This window comes from Vigna angularis, chromosome 2 (assembly GCF_016808095.1).
Source record: "Vigna angularis cultivar LongXiaoDou No.4 chromosome 2, ASM1680809v1, whole genome shotgun sequence".
NCBI lineage: Eukaryota > Viridiplantae > Streptophyta > Magnoliopsida > Fabales > Fabaceae > Vigna > Vigna angularis.
This window is the reverse complement of record NC_068971.1, coordinates 35,419,500-35,441,874: the sequence shown is the minus strand read 5'-3', so window position 1 is coordinate 35,441,874 and position 22,375 is coordinate 35,419,500. Positions and strand designations below refer to the sequence as shown.

General features: G+C 29.8%; 1 protein-coding gene across 1 annotated transcript; it reads left to right on the top strand.

The window, feature by feature from the left end:
- The first annotated feature begins 15,551 nt into the window (after positions 1-15,551).
- On the top strand, positions 15,552-17,333 carry LOC108327909 (transcription factor MYB60). Its single transcript, XM_017561641.2, has 3 exons — positions 15,552-15,794; positions 15,962-16,091; positions 16,277-17,333. The coding sequence occupies exons 1-3, from the start codon at positions 15,662-15,664 to the stop codon at positions 17,019-17,021; spliced, it is 1,008 nt and encodes a 335-aa protein (XP_017417130.1). The 5' UTR covers positions 15,552-15,661; the 3' UTR covers positions 17,022-17,333.
- The last annotated feature ends 5,042 nt before the right edge of the window (positions 17,334-22,375 follow it).

Here is a 22,375-nt window from a genome sequence, read left to right as displayed (position 1 = left end):
TATTAACGTGAATATTTTAAAATAATATTTTGAAATGCAATTTTATACCTATGAAAAAAAAAACTCACTAAAATAATATTTAAAATATTGATATTTATATGCATGTCTCTAGTTAGAAAAAAATATAAGTACTAGAAAGAATAATGAATAATTTTATTCTTTGACTTGCAAACCTTAACAAAAGTCATATACATAAAGTACATATATTGTGATGATTTTGTAAATTTAATGTGATTTGTTTGTAATATTAGGAGTAGGGTGTGGGTACCATGCTAGTATTTACCTAATCGGTCCAGAAGAAGGGTTTGCGTGTATGACCAGTTTAGATAAACGTTATCACTTACCATCATAAGCAAATTTTGCTTTCACAATTAATTAATATCCACTATTATTCTTTAACATTATTCTGTGATGATAAAGATAAACCAATAGGTTGTACCATCTGCAAGACTCAGAGATTGAAAAAGAAACCAAAGGAGAAAAGGAAGTAAAAAACAACACACATTTATTACTACCTTTAACTAAGTAAAGAAATATTTAAGTCCTCTTAATCTAGCACTTTCTCTACAACCATGGAAGGAGACATGTAGGGCAAAAATTTATGACCAAAATAATAGTAATAATAATAATAGCTATTATTATTATTATTATTATATTATTATTATTATTATTATTATTATTCAAGAGCAAATCTTTTAACCCTTTGGTATTGTGTCAGAAAGGGAGCAATTAAATAAAGAATAGATGGATTCTACTATTTATTTTATCACTAATTTTAGATAAAAAGAGAGAGAATTGATTTTGTTTTATTAAAATGCTAATGATCATTGACAAAAGACAATAAAAATAAGTTCCATTTTTTAAAGAAGATAAAATAAAGTAAAAATAATTAAAAAAATTAGTAAAATTCATTATATCAATCCTTTTTGTATGGTTTTTTTCTTTATTTTCTTTTTTTCTACCAAAACATCTTTAATTTTATCATTTTTATATAATTTCACTTATTTATTTTACTTTCTTCGCAATATATCCCACCTAAAAAACACAAATATTTCTATCTCTGAAAAAAAAATCATTATAGAGTAAAATTTACGTCATATTGATAATATATATATATATATATATATATATATATATATATATATATATATATATATATATATATATAGACACACGGATCTTAAAGGTCATCTATTTCACATCACCAAAATGTTTATACATTTATTTTGGTAAAATATTTTCTGAAAATTTGATTTATATCTATATACTAGAGATATATAGATAGATAAATAATAAGAGATGATTAGCATAATATAAAAATAATTAATAAATGTGTGATAATGATAAATGTAGTGAATTTAGTTAGTGGTAATTTGTCACAATAGAAAAATAGTGATAAAGTGATGAGAATGATAATTATAATAATTGCTAAAAAAATCAAAGAGAATAAAATTTACCAACCTCAATAAATCTTCACACATATAGTTGTTGAACATACATACGAAACTTAAACTTTTACTTATATTACTTTTTCATTACATCAGAAAAATTATTTTTATGATAATGATAATAAAAAAATGATTAATATATCAATTTAACTAAAAATATCTGCACATATAAGTAATTATATATTTTCCTATTTATTAATTGAATGAATATCACATAATACTAACTTTTCTTTCTTTGTTGACAATATGCAAGTGATGTCAATGTTGGTGTGGTTTTTTCTGGAAAGCCTAAGATGCTAATGGGGTGATCGACACGTACAAAATGTCTTGGTAAGCAAAACTTGGCTAAACCTAAAACTGACACACATGTTACATTTTTTTTTTGTTGATATGGATTTTGAGGTTTATTGGTTATGATATTTTTTATTCTGTACGTATTTACTGCCTTTGTTCCTTTATACTGGTTAATTAAAAATTAATCTTAATTAGCCACTTAGTTATCTCAACTTTTTGATTCTTTACTAGTTAAAACAACTATATATATATATATATATATATATATATATATATATATATATATATATATATATATATATAAAATACAACTATACGAAATTTAGTATTATACCGAAGCACAAATGGACCCAAAATTCATTGTAGACGTAAATGAAAAGGGGACATGCATTAAAACTATGTTTAGATATTTTTAATACTATGTTTTTGTAATGCCCATGAAAAGGAAAGTAGTGAGAGAGAGCGAGAAAAAAAATACAACAACCATCTTGCCTTATTATTTTATAACTTGGATTTTTAAGATAAGAAATGTTGATGAAAATCATTTTTAACCGATACACTAAGTAATTTATCACAATAAACTACGATAAGTCTAAACCCATCACTATTTCATAAATTAATTTTGTAATTTATACTCACGTACAAATAATGATAGACAAAAAAAAATATCATGCATGCTATAGATGGAAATCATCTTGGCCTAATAAACATTAACATCGTCACCTTAATGTGATAGAAACTAGTGAATCGTATCTTATTAGAGTATTAATCACATGACAAGACTATTAGCACACTTAATTAATCTAATCTAAGCATATTTGAGTAAGATGTTATAAGTACATTAAGTTCATAGTAGATGTTATTGGCTAATATTGTTTCTATTTATTATATTTGTTTTTATCACCAAAAAGAAATATAAGGAGATTTTGATCAAAGAAGAAAAAGTTTTGTCGAAAATAGAAAATATAGAAAATTTTTGTAGAGAGAGATAGAAATATTTGTAAAGATTAAAAGAGATTGAAAGTAGATGACATTGGATAGAAAGTGAAATAGGAGTAGGAGGATGGGAAGATTGGGTTACGTACACGAAGGTCAATTGTTTGTGGGGTACGTCTTTGATTAACACATTCAAACTCATCGGTGGAAGAGGATGGAACCCTTCAAGCCTCCTCTTTAATGCTTTTTACTCCCAGGACCGACCTCTCCTCTTTATTTTATTCATCATTTCTTCAAATATATATTAAAGCCTTTCAACCATTCCAAAATACTTGCTTAGTCTTTCATTTCCAAATTAATGATCCTTATGACTTTTCCTTATCCAATACTACCACTACACTTTCTATCTAACTCTTAACTTAATTTCAAAATTATCTTAACCGTTTTTGTCTTTTATATCATTCTTTCACTTGTCCTTTTCTCTCCTTCAAACCCTTCCTTCTTTCTTCTCTTTCCTTTCCATATTTTCACTACAAAAGTTTTTATTTTTTGAGTTTTTAGGGGTGAGACAATGTTTATATATAAGGAAGAAAACTTATTTATTTTAAGATTTTAGATTGAATGTGGTGTTAGTTATTTATATAGATTTAACTTGTATTTTATTGGTGTAGTATTTTTAAATGAATCTTCTTGAAAGAATTATTAATAATATTAGATCTAAATAATTTTCTTGATGATCGGTTTAGATGAATTTAATATAATTTATGTACCAAAAGTCTTTCTTAATAAAAATTCAAGCAAGCATGTTTCATTATATAATAAATGACGAAACAAGTAAATATTATTAATTAATAAAGTACTCAATGATTGAATTATTAAGATAAATCAGATATAATATAAATGTGAGAATTAAACTTATACTTAATAACGTAACATTGTTTGTTTCACATGTAAATAATTGTTTATGCTATTTAATAATTTTATTTATTTTTAACACTACAAAAATTGTTCTATGTAGACAATCAATGGCATAAAGCCTACTACTACCTTCATACTCTAGTAAACAAATTCACGCGGTAATTAATTGAAGATGATAGATAATGGAAGGAGTTATTGTGAATTGAATAAGCATAAGCAAACTATCTAAAGGGATAATAATAGGTAATTAATTATTGTGAATGAAAGAAGTGAAATGATTGAAACTTGGAACAGATCATAAGTAAAAACCAAAGCATGTAATGAAGAAGTTTATTTCACCCATAGCGATACATTGATGTGTTCCATTGCCTATATAAGGAAGTTGAAAAATTTAGTGGAGTTAATTAGGATACTGAATTAGGCTCTATGGCATACATATTTTTTTAACTACAAGTAAATCAAACATGTATGTGTTTTGGTTGAAAAAGTAGTTCACAACAAAAAAAATTATGAGACTAATTTTTGAAAAAAAAATATAGAGTGATTATTAGAAATACTAAATTTATTGATGTTTATGTAGGTATATGTGTAGGGTTGAGAGACGTACATTTTTGAGGTAACCTTCATGTCTTCCAATGCTTGGATCCACTCTTCCGTTTGCTTTCACTCTTGACCGGGGAAGGTACTTGCAAAAGACACCCTGATGCTCAAGTTAGGTAATGTAACATCCCAAATTCTCACATTAATGTAACAACCCAACTTTTTACATTAATGTAACATCCCAAATTTTCACACTTGATAATTAACATTACATTTACGGTAACATTCCGTAATCTCACCCTTTAAAATTTCCTAGTTAATATAAGTCTATACATGTAAAAAGATTCTAATTATAGTTCTTCTACTCCTCCCTTTCCTTGGCACTATGTGAGGCGACATTCCTTCATCTGCTCCCGTATAACGAATTATACGATCATCGCACATACCCAAACACAAAACACAAACAAGTAGGGTGAGCTAACATGCAACAAATCATTTATAAGACATGCATAATTACTTCGATACAAACATCATATAATAATTATGTCAGACACCCTCATACCATCGTACCACAATTCCTATTGAACACTCGTCCCACAATACACAATAAACACCAAAATACCCAATAAACACCAAAATACCCAATGGACACTCATTCCATAATACCCAATAAACACTCATTGAACACTCGTCCCACAATACCCAATAAACACCAAAATACCCAATAAACACCAAAATACCCAATAGACACTCATTCCATAATACCCAATAAACACTCATTGAACACTCGTCCCACAATACCCAATAAACACCAAAATACCCAATAAACACCACTATACCCAATAGACACTCATTCCACAATACCCAATAGGCACTTATCCCAACGATATTCAATAGGCACTTATCCCAACGATATTCCATAGGCACTTATCCCAACGATATGTTGATGAGCGATACAACGGAAGGTTTTTCACTTGTGATGTCATTCTTAGTCCCCTCACTATGTCCAAAACCGGCACATAGACCAGGACATTCTGCCCTCCATACCATTCATAATGTTAGTCCCCTCACTATGTCCTAAACCGGCACATAGACCAGGACATTCTGCCCTCCATACCATTCACAAGGTTAGTCCCCTCACTATGTCCTAAACCGGCACATAGACCAGGACCTCCTGCCCCTCTCACCACATAATTCATCATTCTCTACTTGAGACTGATTGATTATTAGAGTATCAGGATAACCTCCAACTTCATGACCCTCAACATCAACATATACGCACATACCATGTCATTACAGAATCTCTCCACTAAACTCATACCATGCTCACATTCCTTAACTCATATTATACCATTACGAAATCTACCCATAATCCTCATACACATACCATGACATTACAGAATCTCTCCGCGAGACTCATACCATACTCACATTCCTCGACTCATATTATACCCTTACGACATTTCCCCGTAATACTCATACATGTTCATATGCATAAATTCAAATCAAATAAACTTTAATCATTTCAGAAATCATACAAACTGAATATATTCCAACAAGATATATTACATGATAATTTAACAGTACATAATATGTACACAAGATTTAAGTTAAAAACCTGTCGAGTAGACTTCCAGGAAAGAGAGGTGCGTCACAATGGACAACTTAAGTACCAAGTCTTTCCTTAGCCAAAGTGTTCCTCAACTAGTTTTTAACAAATTTCTTATTAACAGATTCAAAACAACAGCATATAATATTTACACCGAATATCAATATAGATAAACATACAGTAAGCATTAACAATATTCATACATAATTTCAAGACATGAATAGTAATAAAACAGTACTAAATCATAATATAAAAGCTTAGAAAAGTTAGCTCCCCTACCTCTATTCCAGATTCCTCTTGATCTGAATTTATTTCCCCGAAACCCTTCAGAACCTCTACTCTTCTTGCAACTAAAAATTTCTCCCTAGCTCTTTCTTCTCTATTTCTCAAGCTCTCACTTGATTCCTCTTTTCTTGGTGCAAAATATCCTTCCCTCCCATGGCTATTTATATAGTTAAAAAAATTTACTATTCATTAATATTTTAATATTATTTATTATTTTAATATTATTTAAAAATAATATTTCAATCATTTTCTCACCAAATCTGATCCTAATTTCTACCTACTACTTTCTTCCATGCTAAGGAATCTTAATGCTGAAAATTTATTTTTACTATTTACTTTTTACTATTTACTATTCACTTTTTACTATTTACTATTCACTTTTTACTATTCACTATTCATTTTTTACTATTCGATTTTCTTAAAAAAAAAAATACTAAATAAGTTATCAAAAATTTTAACCTCTCCTTCTAAAATTACTATAATTTTATATTCAAAATATATATTTTTCTATCCATTAAAATTATTATTACTAATAAAATGCTAAAATTTACTATTATAAATATTTTTTTTTTCATGGGTCTTACATTCTCCCCAACAACAAAAATTTTCGTCCTCGAAAATTCGAAAATTCGATATAAAAATAAAGTTATGATTATTTCACCTTACCTTCTAGTTTCCTTGTAAACTCATTTACTCTACTTATTTTGTGCATAAAATTTCTAGCATCTCAAATTGAAATGTACTCACGAAAAATTTAAAATCATAAACCTTCAAAACACTCTTACTTGTCACTTCTAGCCTCGTCAAAACCACCATTAAACATACCCCACTAGTCTCAAAATAATCCATTAATGTTTTAAAAGAACTCATTACTCATAAACTATTAATCACAAAATTCCAGAAAACTTTTCATTCCTACTATAACCAGAAAGTGATTCTCCTTATAGATCCCTATTTAAGACTTTCATGACCCTATAAAACTCTAAGAATCATTCTTTTTCCGTAACAACCTTCCATTATATTTTCTCAACACAATTTCTACTCCTAGAAATCGTACACCTCTAAAAGCCACTTATGTTTACCAAAATTATACTAGATTGTTCCACCTTACCCTCTACTTCTATTCTCCGTAAAATTTATAATTACTCTGATGATTACACGGAGTCCAAAACACTATTACTAAACAATTCATCCTTTATGTTTTTCTTTTCTATACCCATTTAACAAGGGCTTGTCCAAAAATAATACCTATATTGAGTATGCTTTATAACATCCATAGAAACCCTTCCATACTTAAGATCATGCATCATTTCCTTCACTCGTCCTTGATGAACTTATCTGACTCTCGGTAATATTGCCTTCACCCTTAACCACACTTAATGTTCAACAATCAACTCACAATTCTTGAAGACCATAAACTTCTAAAAACATATTGGAACATGACCAAACCATCCTTTCGATCATACCCTTAGACTATAATATCTATCATTCACTTGCATTGGTCAGATATCCGTAAAATATTGATCCTCATCCTTTATTTAACCCACACTAAATGTTGAACCACTATTTTCTTCACCTGATAAACATTTCTGAAATACTTAACAAAACTAGAATAATCAAACTTCTTTCAAGATTATACTCCAAATTATCTCAACCTTCATGTAATTATTTTCCTAGCAACCATTACTAGCCTAAGTTAAAACATTCTCCAAGAATTAACTTATAAACTCTAAATCTTAGGAATATAAACCTTGTCCTCAAAATACCTTCCCACATCCTAACCTAACATGAATCCACAAACTTAACGTTGTCTCTAACCCAATACCTAACAATTGTGTATCTCTGATAAGACTCAACAGATCACTCAATCAACAATGTTATAAATTCTGAAACCACTTATTTTAATCTCAATAAGGCCGAATTTAAAACTAACTAGATTCCTTATCAGTACTGCACCCACTCATTTAAATAAACCACTTATGGCACATAAGTTAAATGATCTAGAGAGATTATCAAGGCAATCAACCACAACCAACCTCAATTATAACGTGCTTCCCTAGATCAAAACCATATCCCCAGGATATCTAGTGTTAACTAAATCTAAAATTTTTTATCTTATGCGAACTAAAAGTAAGTATCAACAAGTTCACTCACACACATCACTCGATAGAGATCAAGGTGCGACATATAAATCTTTACCCATCCTTTACATCACCATTGAGGTTTGAATACTACCATATAACTATGCCTGATGAAATTGCTCCAATCACAACCTACAACTTCTTAATTATTCCAAATTCCCTAATCACATTAGTATTGCAACTCTCCTTTTTATCTATTTCCAAACTCTTCTTCTTCCTTGTCTTGCCATGTTCATAATATTAATTCAACCTACACTGCCTCTACTAACTTTAATATTCCAAAATCAATAAGATTTTCAACCATAAATCATGACTCTTCAATCCTCTCATAAAAATACCAAAACTTTGCATAAGCTGAAAGCCAAAATTTTCGTACCTGGATTTTCTCTACCACTCATCATACCAAAATCACATACTCTCAAATTTTATCTCTAATACATTTACTGGAAAAATCTAACCATCTCTTTTTGATCATCCATTTAGCTTAGAATCCATTTAATACTTCATTCTTCTCTAAAGACCTCGTGTTCTCTTAACTTACAAATTTCTCCTCCTATTAAACTTTCTCTCAATCCTCTTTATGCCTTATACCATTTCTCTTCTACTCTTCTTCGTCTAATATTTGATTTATCCTTAATCTACTTCAGTATTCCTATCCCTTTTTATTTTAAACTTTATCTTCAAATCTTCCACCATTTTTTTTTTCAGATTCCAACCATCACTGATACATCAATCCATGTTACCAATCTCACACAATGCCACTCCGTTTCTCATCAACACTTCCCTCTCTTCTGACTTCTAACATTACTGATATACTAAACCAAACTGATTTCTCAAACCTTACTACATTCATGCTTATCCAAAGCTTCTCTTAATCTAGCCTTTGAACTTAACTCCTTTTTGTGAAACGTAAGATATCTAATCTCCTGATTTTGTCCTGCAAACATCTTAAAACATAACTTCTAAACACCAACATCTTCACTTATCCTTTGAAACTCAAATTCTAGTATTATATCTCCCTATGAAGGCTTTAACTAATTCTAATATCTTTCATAAACCTTGAGAATTAAGAAAGGAAAATCATCTCTCGTAAAAGTCATGAGTAGTTAGACACAATAATCTACTATCTAGACTTGGAGAAAATGGTAAGTATACCATTTAGACTCAATTCTTCATAGAGAAGACACGACAGACCCACGACACAAAGGTCATCCTAAGGACGAACTGCTCTGATACCATTAATGTAACATCCCAAATTCTCACATTAATGTAACAACCCAACTTTTTACATTAATGTAACATCCCAAATTTTCACACTTGATAATTAACATTACATTTACGGTAACATTCCGTAATCTCACCCTTTAAAATTTCCTAGTTAATATAAGTCTATACATGTAAAAAGATTCTAATTATAGTTCTTCTACTCCTCCCTTTCCTTGGCACTATGTGAGGCGACATTCCTTCATCTGCTCCCGTATAACGAATTATACGATCATCGCACATACCCAAACACAAAACACAAACAAGTAGGGTGAGCTAACATGCAACAAATCATTTATAAGACATGCATAATTACTTCGATACAAACATCATATAATAATTATGTCAGATACCCTCATACCATCGTACCACAATTCCTATTGAACACTCGTCCCACAATACCCAATAAACACCAAAATACCCAATAAACACCAAAATACCCAATGGACACTCATTCCATAATACCCAATAAACACTCATTGAACACTCGTCCCACAATACCCAATAAACACCAAAATACCCAATAAACACCAAAATACCCAATAGACACTCATTCCATAATACCCAATAAACACTCATTGAACACTCGTCCCACAATACCCAATAAACACCAAAATACCCAATAAACACCACTATACCCAATAGACACTCATTCCACAATACCCAATAGGCACTTATCCCAACGATATTCAATAGGCACTTATCCCAACGATATTCCATAGGCACTTATCCCAACGATATGTTGATGAGCGATACAACGGAAGGTTTTTCACTTGTGATGTCATTCTTAGTCCCCTCACTATGTCCAAAACCGGCACATAGACCAGGACATTCTGCCCTCCATACCATTCATAATGTTAGTCCCCTCACTATGTCCTAAACCGGCACATAGACCAGGACATTCTGCCCTCCATACCATTCACAAGGTTAGTCCCCTCACTATGTCCTAAACCGGCACATAGACCAGGACCTCCTGCCCCTCTCACCACATAATTCATCATTCTCTACTTGAGACTGATTGATTATTAGAGTATCAGGATAACCTCCAACTTCATGACCCTCAACATCAACATATACGCACATACCATGTCATTACAGAATCTCTCCACTAAACTCATACCATGCTCACATTCCTTAACTCATATTATACCATTACGAAATCTACCCATAATCCTCATACACATACCATGACATTACAGAATCTCTCCGCGAGACTCATACCATACTCACATTCCTCGACTCATATTATACCCTTACGACATTTCCCCGTAATACTCATACATGTTCATATGCATAAATTCAAATCAAATAAACTTTAATCATTTCAGAAATCATACAAACTGAATATATTCCAACAAGATATATTACATGATAATTTAACAGTACATAATATGTACACAAGATTTAAGTTAAAAACCTGTCGAGTAGACTTCCAGGAAAGAGAGGTGCGTCACAATGGACAACTTAAGTACCAAGTCTTTCCTTAGCCAAAGTGTTCATCAACTAGTTTTTAACAAATTTCTTATTAACAGATTCAAAACAACAGCATATAATATTTACACCGAATATCAATATAGATAAACATACAGTAAGCATTAACAATATTCATACATAATTTCAAGACATGAATAGTAATAAAACAGTACTAAATCATAATATAAAAGCTTAGAAAAGTTAGCTCCCCTACCTCTATTCCAGATTCCTCTTGATCTGAATTTATTTCCCCGAAACCCTTCAGAACCTCTACTCTTCTTGCAACTAAAAATTTCTCCCTAGCTCTTTCTTCTCTATTTCTCAAGCTCTCACTTGATTCCTCTTTTCTTGGTGCAAAATACCCTTCCCTCCCATGGCTATTTATAGTTAAAAAATTTACTATTCATTAATATTTTAATATTATTTATTATTTTAATATTATTTAAAAATAATATTTCAATCATTTTCTCACCAAATCTGATCCTATTTTCTATCTACTACTTTCTTCCATGCTAAGGAATCTTAATGCTGAAAATTTATTTTTACTATTTACTTTTTACTATTTACTATTCACTTTTTACTATTCACTATTCACTTTTTACTATTCACTATTCATTTTTTACTATTCGATTTTCTTAAAAAAAAAAATACTAAATAAGTTATCAAAAATTTTAACCTCTCCTTCTAAAATTACTATAATTTTATATTCAAAATATATATTTTTCTATCCATTAAAATTATTATTACTAATAAAATGCTAAAATTTACTATTATAAATATTTTTTTTTTCATGGGTCTTACAGGTACCACTCAGTATTTGGAATTTAGTAAAATGTACCTGCCTTCTGGACTTAACCTTCTATTTATAAGTTATCCCGCATTTAGCACAGATCTAATAGAATAAAAACAAACTTATTTTTAGATTCGGTCTGATTGAGTGGACTATAGCGTTAGATTGCTAATCCGTTGTACAAATTCTTGTACCGAGGGTTTGAATCTCTCTCTTTCCGTTGATAATTTGGTATTTTTTTTTTGAACTTGTTTTTTTTACTAGTGAAAGATGTTAAAATAGAGAAAATCCTAAAAATATTTCAAAATTCCACACAAGCAAGAAAACACAGAATCCACTTTTTTCTTATTCTATTCTTCGCGTCCTCGATTACGTCCTGGATCGTTAGATAGGAATCCGAAGATGAAAAGAGAAACGAAAAAGATCACTACCGTATAAACAAAAAGTTCTAGAGTAATCATTATGAAATCTCCAAGATAATTAAAAAACGACAAAGAAAAGCTTAACAATATCTTTAATCGAATATCCTTAATTAATATCCTTTAATCATTCTAGTATTATTTTATTACCTGCTGGATTATTGGTCCAACCATAATATAATTATGGCTCATCATAAATAACTTAGGCGCTTGTCTCCCTACGGTCCAATAACTTATGTGTTGACCCATCATGAACAAGACTATTTGCTCTGACCAACCCTCATTGACTAAAAGAATAGACCAAACGGTTGTAAATACGGGCCGCTCGGCCACTCCTATACCATACAATTGACAAAATATTTCCAAGTAATACATATGAGAAATATTAATGGTGGATTTTGATATTTGATTTACTAATAAAAAATTTCACCAATAAATGAGTTAGATAATTGTGGAGGAATGATACGTGGATAATATTTATTGACAAGATTGTCATAGTTATTTATCAACGAGTTCTAACCAATAGATTCAAATAGTAGTAATTGAGGTTAGAGAATTAAAATAAAATATTAAGATTTTGATGAGACATTTCCTTTCCTTCTCCATCGAAGAAGTGAGGTCTAAGCTCATCTTCTCTAAAATTCGTCATTCCCAAGCTCATTTTCTTCAAAATTGGAATTGGTCACAATTTTGTTTTCCCAAACCGTGGTTTCTCATATCATATGGCTTTAAAAAACCCAACTCCGAGTAAGGTTCTTGTACTATCAAGTGTGATTAAATATGGCATCACTGCTTGGACTTCATCATCGGTATCAACTGTTGTGCTAAGTCCCTTTGTTCTAATGTTTAAGGTTCTTGTGAGTGTAAAGAAATTGGCAATAGTACTAAGATATATATATATATATATATATATATATATATATATATATATATATATATATTCTCAATATAATAAATAGTTGAATTCAGTTATTTATATTAATTGAATGTAATTTTTGAATAAATCGAGAAAATAAATATTATAAAAACAATTTATTATAGTAGATAAGAACAAAAGTTTTAGATTATAACTTTTGTTCCTATAATAAGAACATTTTTAAATTGTTTTGACATAATTTAACCATTTTATTAAGAATATGACTTTGGTTTACGAGTCGTTTGAGGGTTAGAATAAAGTTTAGATCCGTATAAATAAACCAACAAGATGAAATTGAATTTTGTAAGTGTTGTGAATATTATGTAGTGTATATTGGATCAACAAATATTTCTAGTTGTAAATGATAACACAATAACTGAAGAACTTAGAGCTTTTCACAATCGTACCATCGATCATCTAACTAAACCAGAATATGATAATTATGATATTCAATCACAAATTCGCACACAATTTAGATCACAATCTCACCCTTCCACTCGCATAAAGTGAGTAAAAGACGACTAATAAAAATGTCACGTTATGCCATTAGTTTTCACATATATTTTATTAACATATACTTTAGTATTATTGTCTTAAATTTCCCAATACATTCCATTTACATAAATAATTTGATTAATTAATTAAATTAACTATAATTATAAAAATAAAAATTACAACGTCAATTATTTTTTAAAATATTCAAATAAATAAAATCCACAAAATTACACTCACCTACAACAAGAAAATACAACTAATTAAACATAAAATATGATATTTTAAAACTTCAAATTAAACATCATTGCAAAACTAAATCAGGAGTTATTAAACAATATTCCCTACGTTATAAAATTGTACACCGAATCAACTTCTTAAAAAAAATATGTGAAAACGTACTTAATCACAACTTTAAGAAATTAAAAACAAACATGAAAACGTCTCTAGAAACCACAATTTTTTTGTGAAACAAAAAAAGATAAAAATAACTATTAAACATAACTTTTCTTTGTTAGAAATGTTATTTTGATAATACATATTTTTTACATGTGATATTACTAAAATTATAAAAGTTTATTATTTTATGGTCATTTTACCTTTCTAATACGTCAATCAAATGAATGTAAACAAGTGTGTCTTTCTTATTATTTTCTTCTTTTATGATCATATATTGAAGCATGTCATACTTTAGAGAGTCTCTCCCTACGTTGTACTACTTACACAGTAGAATACAATTTATCTTGAAGTGTTGTCTTAGCATAATGTCGATGAAAGTCGAGCTTTGAGCAGTTGCATAGAAGATCGTTATCCCTTTTACACAGAAGAGGGAGTAATTAAGATCAATGGAAAGTGACACAACCTAAGTACTAACACACCACTTCAGTACATCCCACAGCTCGGACACATGCTTAAGAGAACGATCTCGCTGCTCCTCATAAAGAAGCAAGCACCCACACACACTCTCTCTCATACCATAACATAAAAAACAAGCTCAATTCTCATCAAAATTCAACCTTTTTTTTCCATCATCTTTCATTCTTTTACATTCTGTTGCTCTAAGTACTTCCATCACTCCAAAAAGGCCAAAAAGATAACATAAGAGGCTCGAATTTGACACCACAGAAAGGTGAAAGCATTACTCCTTATGGAACCATATACAACATAGTTCCATGTCTCCTTCATATGTATATGACAATTTCATTTTTATATATATAATATGATAATGGATATTGAGGGTTGAATTCAACGTCTTTACAAGCTAACAAGTACAAATTAAATATTTATCCTGCACAATAACAGACAAGTAACCACAAATCATTATTCATTTGTTCCAGATTCTGTAAACATTCCCCAAAAGCCAGAAGCAACCTTACCAAAATCTCTAACCCCTCTGGGGATCCTTACGGCACTTTCTGCTCCTCTCTGTGAAAATTTCATTTATTGTTAGCTGTCCGCTAAATTTTGGCAGTACCACACATTGAATTGTGCAGAGGGTAATGAAAATGAGAAATAAAATGAAAATGAAAATGAAAAACCAAGTATTCGTTGGAAAATAATGAATGCCACAATTAAGTTTGCTTTGAATTTTACGTTTGGTTAGGGACTTAAATTTTAATAAATCAGAAGAATAGATTAGAAGAAAAATGTACACTTCACTTGGAACCTCAATTTATTAGATGTCGACAAAAGTTGTATATGTGAAAAAGGCAACATGGTGATTGATTAGTGTGCTAACGACATGAAGGGTCTGAAGCAAACAGTTTGAAGGGAAATAAAAGAGAAGGGTAAGAAATATTAAATTAGATTAAGTTTTGGTGAGAAGGTGCCACGTGACAAAGAAAAGAAAGGAAAAAGAGAGAAAATGGTTAAACTCCTCAGTGGCTGACTTTGGTTTCCACATTGACTGCATAATTATAAAGGTAGTAAAAGAGTTAGGTGACTTAGCTTGGTAGATGAAGGATGGTAAATCTCTTAAGTTTTCCTTTCATCAAAGTCATCGAGTATATAAACCACTCACATGCATTGGTACTATTTGCAAGCTCTCTTGGGAAGTTTGGCCTAGCTAGAAAAGGAGATCAGTGCGTATTCAGTTTTTGGGGAGAAAGAAAGAAGGTGGATTCAACCAAAGCAACCCATGGGGAGGCCTCCTTGCTGTGACAAAGTTGGCATCAAGAAAGGTCCATGGACACCTGAGGAGGATATCATCCTTGTCTCATACATCCAAGAACATGGTCCAGGAAATTGGAGATCAGTGCCTACTAATACTGGTAATTAATTACCTAATTTCAACATCTCCTACTATTATATCTTCAAATCCTTTTCCTGTTTTCTTTACTGTATGTATATCTATTACTATGAAACTGCCTTCTTCTTCTTCTTCTTCTTCTTCTTGAATCAAACTGATCATATATAGTTCAAACTTTTTCTTGAAAAGGGTTGTCAAGGTGCAGCAAAAGTTGCAGGCTTAGATGGACAAATTACCTCAGGCCAGGAATCAAGAGAGGGAACTTCACTCCCCATGAGGAAGGAATGATAATTCATTTGCAAGCTCTACTGGGTAACAAGTAATTCTCGGTCAAATATCATAATTTTCTCTTCTCAACAACGAAAAGAGAATCAATATACATATAGCATGAAGAACTAAACATCAAAATTCAGATGCTTTTTACTTATTTGCTTATGATTTTAGCATATATATGTATATGCATATGATATGCCTGAATCTGTGAAGTTGTTGATTGTTGAGCAGATGGGCAGCCATAGCTTCGTATCTTCCCCAAAGAACAGATAATGATATCAAGAATTATTGGAACACCCATCTAAAGAAGAAGCTTAAGAAATTTCAAGCTGCCATAGATCCCCACTCAGCATCAGACTCAGCCACCAGTGGTCAGTATCTACCAAAGAGCTTTAACGACAGAAGAAGTTTAGACATGAGCAGCAGCAACAATAACCATGTCTCATCCGTTAGGCTTAGTCAGTCTCAGTCCTCCACATATGCCTCAAGCACTGAGAACATCTCAAGACTCTTGGAAGGTTGGATGAGATCTTCCCCAAAGCCACTCAAGAGATCCCAAGATCAAGAGCTCCAAAGCATTGATGATGATAACAACAACAACAGCAACAACTTTGAGACCACTAATAAACTGATGAAGTGTGCATCGCTGCCTGCTTTGAACCTTCACCATCAGCACAAAAGAAACAAAGATGAGCAAGAGGGTGGCGTAGATATGGCTTCTCATGAAGAGTTTGATTCTATTTTGTCCTTTGAGAACCTAAACAATGCTGCTTGGGACAAGTCCACATGCGATTCCATGCCTGATAAGAGTCCTGAAGCTGCTGCCGAATCTTCTCACGAAGTCTCTCAAGAAGAGAGGATTAGGCAAAAATCTGAGAACAACAGTGCTCCTCCATTGTCATTTCTTGAGAAGTGGCTCTTAGATGAAAGCGTTGGTCAAGTGGAGGAGATGATGGAGTTATCTCCAATGTTCTAATTGACATGGAAATCACAATCCCTATAAGTTTGGGATGTGACATTCAAAATCATATATGACTAGCCAGAAGAAAGAAGAGAAAGGAAACTCTTCAGAGATCTGACTAGGGTTTAATCCATTACATGGGTTGAGGCTCTCAGAAGCAGCTGGGATCTCCTCCAACTTGTAACTTGGAAAGTTTATCAATGGTTTAATTATTTCAAGTAATACTATGCTTAGTGCATGTTGCTCTTTCTCTTGTAGAAACTTCAAATTAATGTTAACTTCAGTCCAAGAATAATGATAAGAATAATTCAATAACAGTTATATATATTCAAAGGCTTCACAAAATCTTATCAGTTTTGGTGGTAAAATATCTGCATGAAGATGCATTTTGAATAACTCTATGTTGTTTCTTTTCCACTTACGATATCTGATTCTTTAGCAAATTACTATATCCGCTAAAAAGGAAAAGTGAAGAAGTTGAAAAAATGAAGAACAGTTAATTTAGTATGGAGAGAGAGAGAGAGAAATTAAGCATCTTGGTGTTAATTAGCATATATCAGCTCAAGTGTCAATAATTGACGTAGGGAAAAAATTGATGTGACTAGAGTGTCCATGTGTACAAGTTAATGGACACATAAAAATCTTTGATGTTGTGGCCAGAAACCTTTATCGCCCTACTCTATGAATTGTTATGCTAAATCACAGTTGAATTATTAATTATCACTAAATCAATCAGATACATGGAAACAAACCATGGCTGCTACTACTACCTAGCATTTTGAATATTATTTCTCTTTCATTAATGATTCACAGAAATTAAAAGGGCATCTAAATTTCATACCAGACAAGGGATATTTTAGTAAGTGACATAATATGAAAGATGAGGTCAATGTTATTTGAACAACACTCTGACCTTTTCATAAATTTTCTTCTGTATAAAAAATAGAAAGCAGAAAAATCACCCAAGTCCATAACACTATAAGTTCTGAGACTCCTAATAATTGATTAATTCGTATGAGGGGTGAAAAAGAGCATTAATTATAATTAAGTTTTGTTATGTGGGATGGGACCATGGATTGCATTTTGCTAATTAAGCAAGAAATGAAGTCTAGAAAAGAGGAAGAATAGCCATATCTGAGTGAAACATGATGCTGTCACGAAAGTCTTGCTAACAAATAAGGAAATGGGTGCTTGAAACTCCTTTTCTTTTGGAAAAAAATGGTATGGGAAGCATGTGATTTCTTTTTACCTTTCGGTGTGAGAAGCTGTCTACCATTGCTAATATCATGCTTGCCATATATATATATATATATATATATATATATATATATATATATATATATATATATATATATATATATATATATATATATATATATATATATATATATATTTCATGCTTATAACTTTCACAAGATGCAACAATTGGGGCTGCAATCCTCTGCTCCTACGGTGCATCTAACCATCATCTTTCTACCCTACTTCGACCAATCACTTATTCCTCCTCCTTAAAAAAGAAATATTAACAATGGACCTTTTTTTCATTGGTTAAAATTTGTAACTTTTAACCAATTTTAGATGTGTAGTTACTTATACCCATCTATAGCTAAAAAGTGCTCCTATTTGTTTGCAAAAATGTTAAATACTTTTGAGTTATAGACTAGTCTATATGTATATATTCATGATTTTTTATTTTATAAGTAAAATAAAAATAAGAGTTAATGAATGAATGAAGAGTGATAAATAGTTTAATTTTGTTGGGTAATAATAAGTCAATAATTTGATGTTAAATTTGTGGATAGGCCAGCTTGACTTTAAGAGTGTATTTAATGCAGCAGCTTTAAGACTAAATGCGGCATGTTGTGATTGGCAGTGCACAACTAGAGATGAGGTGCATCATTTAATATTTCTAATAATTTCCTATTTTCCAAACTAAATAAATAATAATTACAACACAAATTTATTATAACTATATGCCTACTGAGTTATAACGTGAAAACAATAATTTTCTGTTACATAGTTGTAGTAGTACTTGCATACCTTGTAAATACCTTGCATACCCTGTAAATACTCACCAAACTTTGTCATATAAATTATCATTAATTAAATTTAAAATAAATAATTGATATAGTACATCATTAAAATTGTTATTAATTAAATTTAAAATAAATAGTTATTGACATGTTTTGTTTTAGTATAAAAAATTTTTATATTATTATCACTGAGAGTTTAGAAAATCGTACTTTAAAATGATAGTATGTTAAAAAGTGAAAATCAATTATTTTAATATTAAAAAGTTTAAAGTATAATAAATAGTATTTTTATAAATAAGTTTAATTATTTAAAAATTTACATTTTTTTCTAAAGCGTGCTCTTTATTTTCTCTATATTATCTAACTTCTTGTATAGGAATGACAACAGATTGAATCGAATACAGATAGTGCTTACCCGCAACACGATCCATAACAAAAAAGTTCATTTGTTACCAACCTTATTACTAGATGTATATCCATTTAAAAAATATCCGCAAGTATCCGTTGATATCTGTGTATATTTAAAAATGTATATTTTATAAATTTTTAAAATAAAATCTAAATAAAATTACAAAATAAAATATAAATTAAATATATATTAAAATTGTATTTTATTTAAATTTAACCAAATAAAATATAAATTAATTTTAATTATAATTAAATTTAACTTAATAAAATAAAAAATAAATTTTTATTTTAATTTTTTTTAGTAATGGATATTCGCAGGTACAAATAATATGATACCCGACGCGTTTATAAGTGAGTATTAAAATACTCACTACCTGCGGGTATCAACTATCTGCTGTGCATTTTATATGCGGGTACAGGTATTTTTCCATCTTTACTATTTCCTATTTATTTGAAGGTTAAGACTCCTAGAGAAATCCTTGTAGTTAACTCTCCATTCTTGACCTATTAATTTCTCAGTTTAAGTAAGTTAGTTTTTTGCCTCTTTTATAGGTTCAAATTGGTTCTTCCTTTGCATGTGGGCAAAATCTTATGCTTGCATGTTTATTTAGATTCATCTATAAGATTCTCTATTGATCAGTGGTTCTAATAGTATACCATAATCATGTTTATGTTATCTATAAGTGTAGATAAGGGTTACTCTATGTGTTAGAATATGTTTTGGCTTGTGAGTCGTCAATTAGCTTTGTTAAGATAAAGGAAACTAGTTGATTGATTTGCATAAGTTTAATAAATCTGACATATTGATGAATCTAATAGATATGTATGATCGAATTGATTGGTTTGAATTATTGTTTTGTGTTGATTGTTGTTTGGGTTTGTGTGACTGAAAGAACTTAGGATTTGAACAATTGAACAAATTTAATAAAAGTTTAATGTGTAAAAATTATTTTAAACCAACTCACTAAGAAATGAGTACCAATTTGAGCAATTGATCAAGTCCAAGTTTATTTAAAATCACAAAATGTGATTGTTGTCAACTAGTATAGTGCTAATTAAGCAGCGTCAGGGTAACGTTGAATGTTCCATTTTGCGAATAAGATAGAGGTGAGCAGTGCTAAGGTGACGCTGAACACCCAATTTTGTGAATGCTTAAGTGTTGAGTGGTAGCAGGACACCACTGAGCACCATTTTTCACTATAAGTCTGGAACAATTTAGTTTTAGGATGCTGAGCGGCAAAAGAGTGTCGCTGAGCGTGACCTTTTACAAGATGAATGACACTCAGCGCCATGACTAGCATTGAGCCCCACCTTTTTTGAGAAGTTTGGCGTTGGGCGCCATCTCTAAGTGTTAGTCTATATCTTTGAATTTTTTTTCTTCTTTGGCTATTTGAGATTGATTTAAAAGAGCTTTAAGTATGTTTGTGAGTATCATAGTTCTATATTGAGATGAGGATATCGTTATGGATATGTTTGGTAATGTTGTTGAGAATTTTAAGGAGAAATTCTTTGTAGTGATAATTTTTTAATGTATGCGTTGACATATAAAGAGGCATATCTTGATATTCTGTCAACTATTCAACTCATATAGAGACGAATTAGGAGGAGAGAATGACAAAGGTCTTAACCATTGAATAATTTAGTCCTAGGCATGAAGGAGACTAATCTTGTGAGTAGTGGGATGATAACCATTGTGTTTATGACTCTACAGAGTATAAATATCACTATAAGTTCATACTTATAGTGAAGTCTTATTTTAAAGATATATATCCGGATAATTGAGTCTAATATCAATTATTGTGTGAACATGTATGAATTATTGTATTGTATACATGTTTAGTTTGTAATTGATATAATTTAAATAATTTAGAATATTTTTTTTGTACACTAACTTATCTTATTTATTTATTTTTTGTATTTTGTTGTTCTTTTACGATAATATTTCACTGTATGAACAAATATTAAGATAGACGATAATATGTCTTTAATGAAAGACGAAGTTACAATGAAATAGTTATATAGTTTAATATAGTGGTTTTGATATATAAGTTTTTAAGTTTTTGAAGAACTCACTTAGTATCAGTTAGTTTGTTTATATATATATATATATATATATATATATATATATATATATATATATATATATATATATATATATATATATATATATATTCCTACTTCTTTGTTTTAGTTTATAAATTTTATAATATTTTGTTTAATAATTTTATATTATTAAACAAGAATGTTACAAATATAATAATTTAAATTTTATTTGAAGTAATTTAAGACATGTTAATGATTATCAAGTGTTTATTAAAAGAATTAATATTAATACACAATGAATTTTGAAATATGTGTTATAAGTTCTAAATTTATAAAATGAAAAACAAAATAAATTATGACTAATTATATATCAATATTATTTTTTTTAATAAATACACGTAACAATTATTCAAGATTAGATATTGTATTTAATTATTCCAGTTATTGATTAAATTTAAATAAAACAGTAAAACCATAATTATTATATTAATTCTTTTATTATACTAAAAATAATATATTAATTTTTTACGTTGAAATGGTTATTTATTTCAAAATTATATTAAAATGTTTTTTTTTCTCATATATGGTATGATTACTCAAAACGAAATATAACCATACAAATATTTATAACTAAAAAGAAGGCTATTTTAGAGTAAAGAAAAATTAAGAACGAGTAATTCTCTCGTGTTATCATTAACTTTATTAATAAAAATGAATTTATTTTTTATAATTAACTCTAAAACTAGAATGTAAGAGAAAATAAAATATAAAGTTTACTAGTCACATCCCGTATGTAAAATAAAATAAAATTGTTTTGGATAAGATTTTATTTATTATAAGATAAGATAAAGTCTTATTAAACAAAATAAATAATTCAATAATTAC

Bases quoted from the DNA above. Each gene is read 5' to 3' on its own strand.
- LOC108327909 (XM_017561641.2), top strand. From the start codon at position 15,662: ATGGGGAGGCCTCCTTGCTGTGACAAAGTTGGCATCAAGAAAGGTCCA. The intron at 15,795-15,961 runs GTAATTAATTAC...TTTCTTGAAAAG, and splicing joins ATCAGTGCCTACTAATACTG to GGTTGTCAAGGTGCAGCAAA. The intron at 16,092-16,276 runs GTAATTCTCGGT...ATTGTTGAGCAG, and splicing joins CAAGCTCTACTGGGTAACAA to ATGGGCAGCCATAGCTTCGT.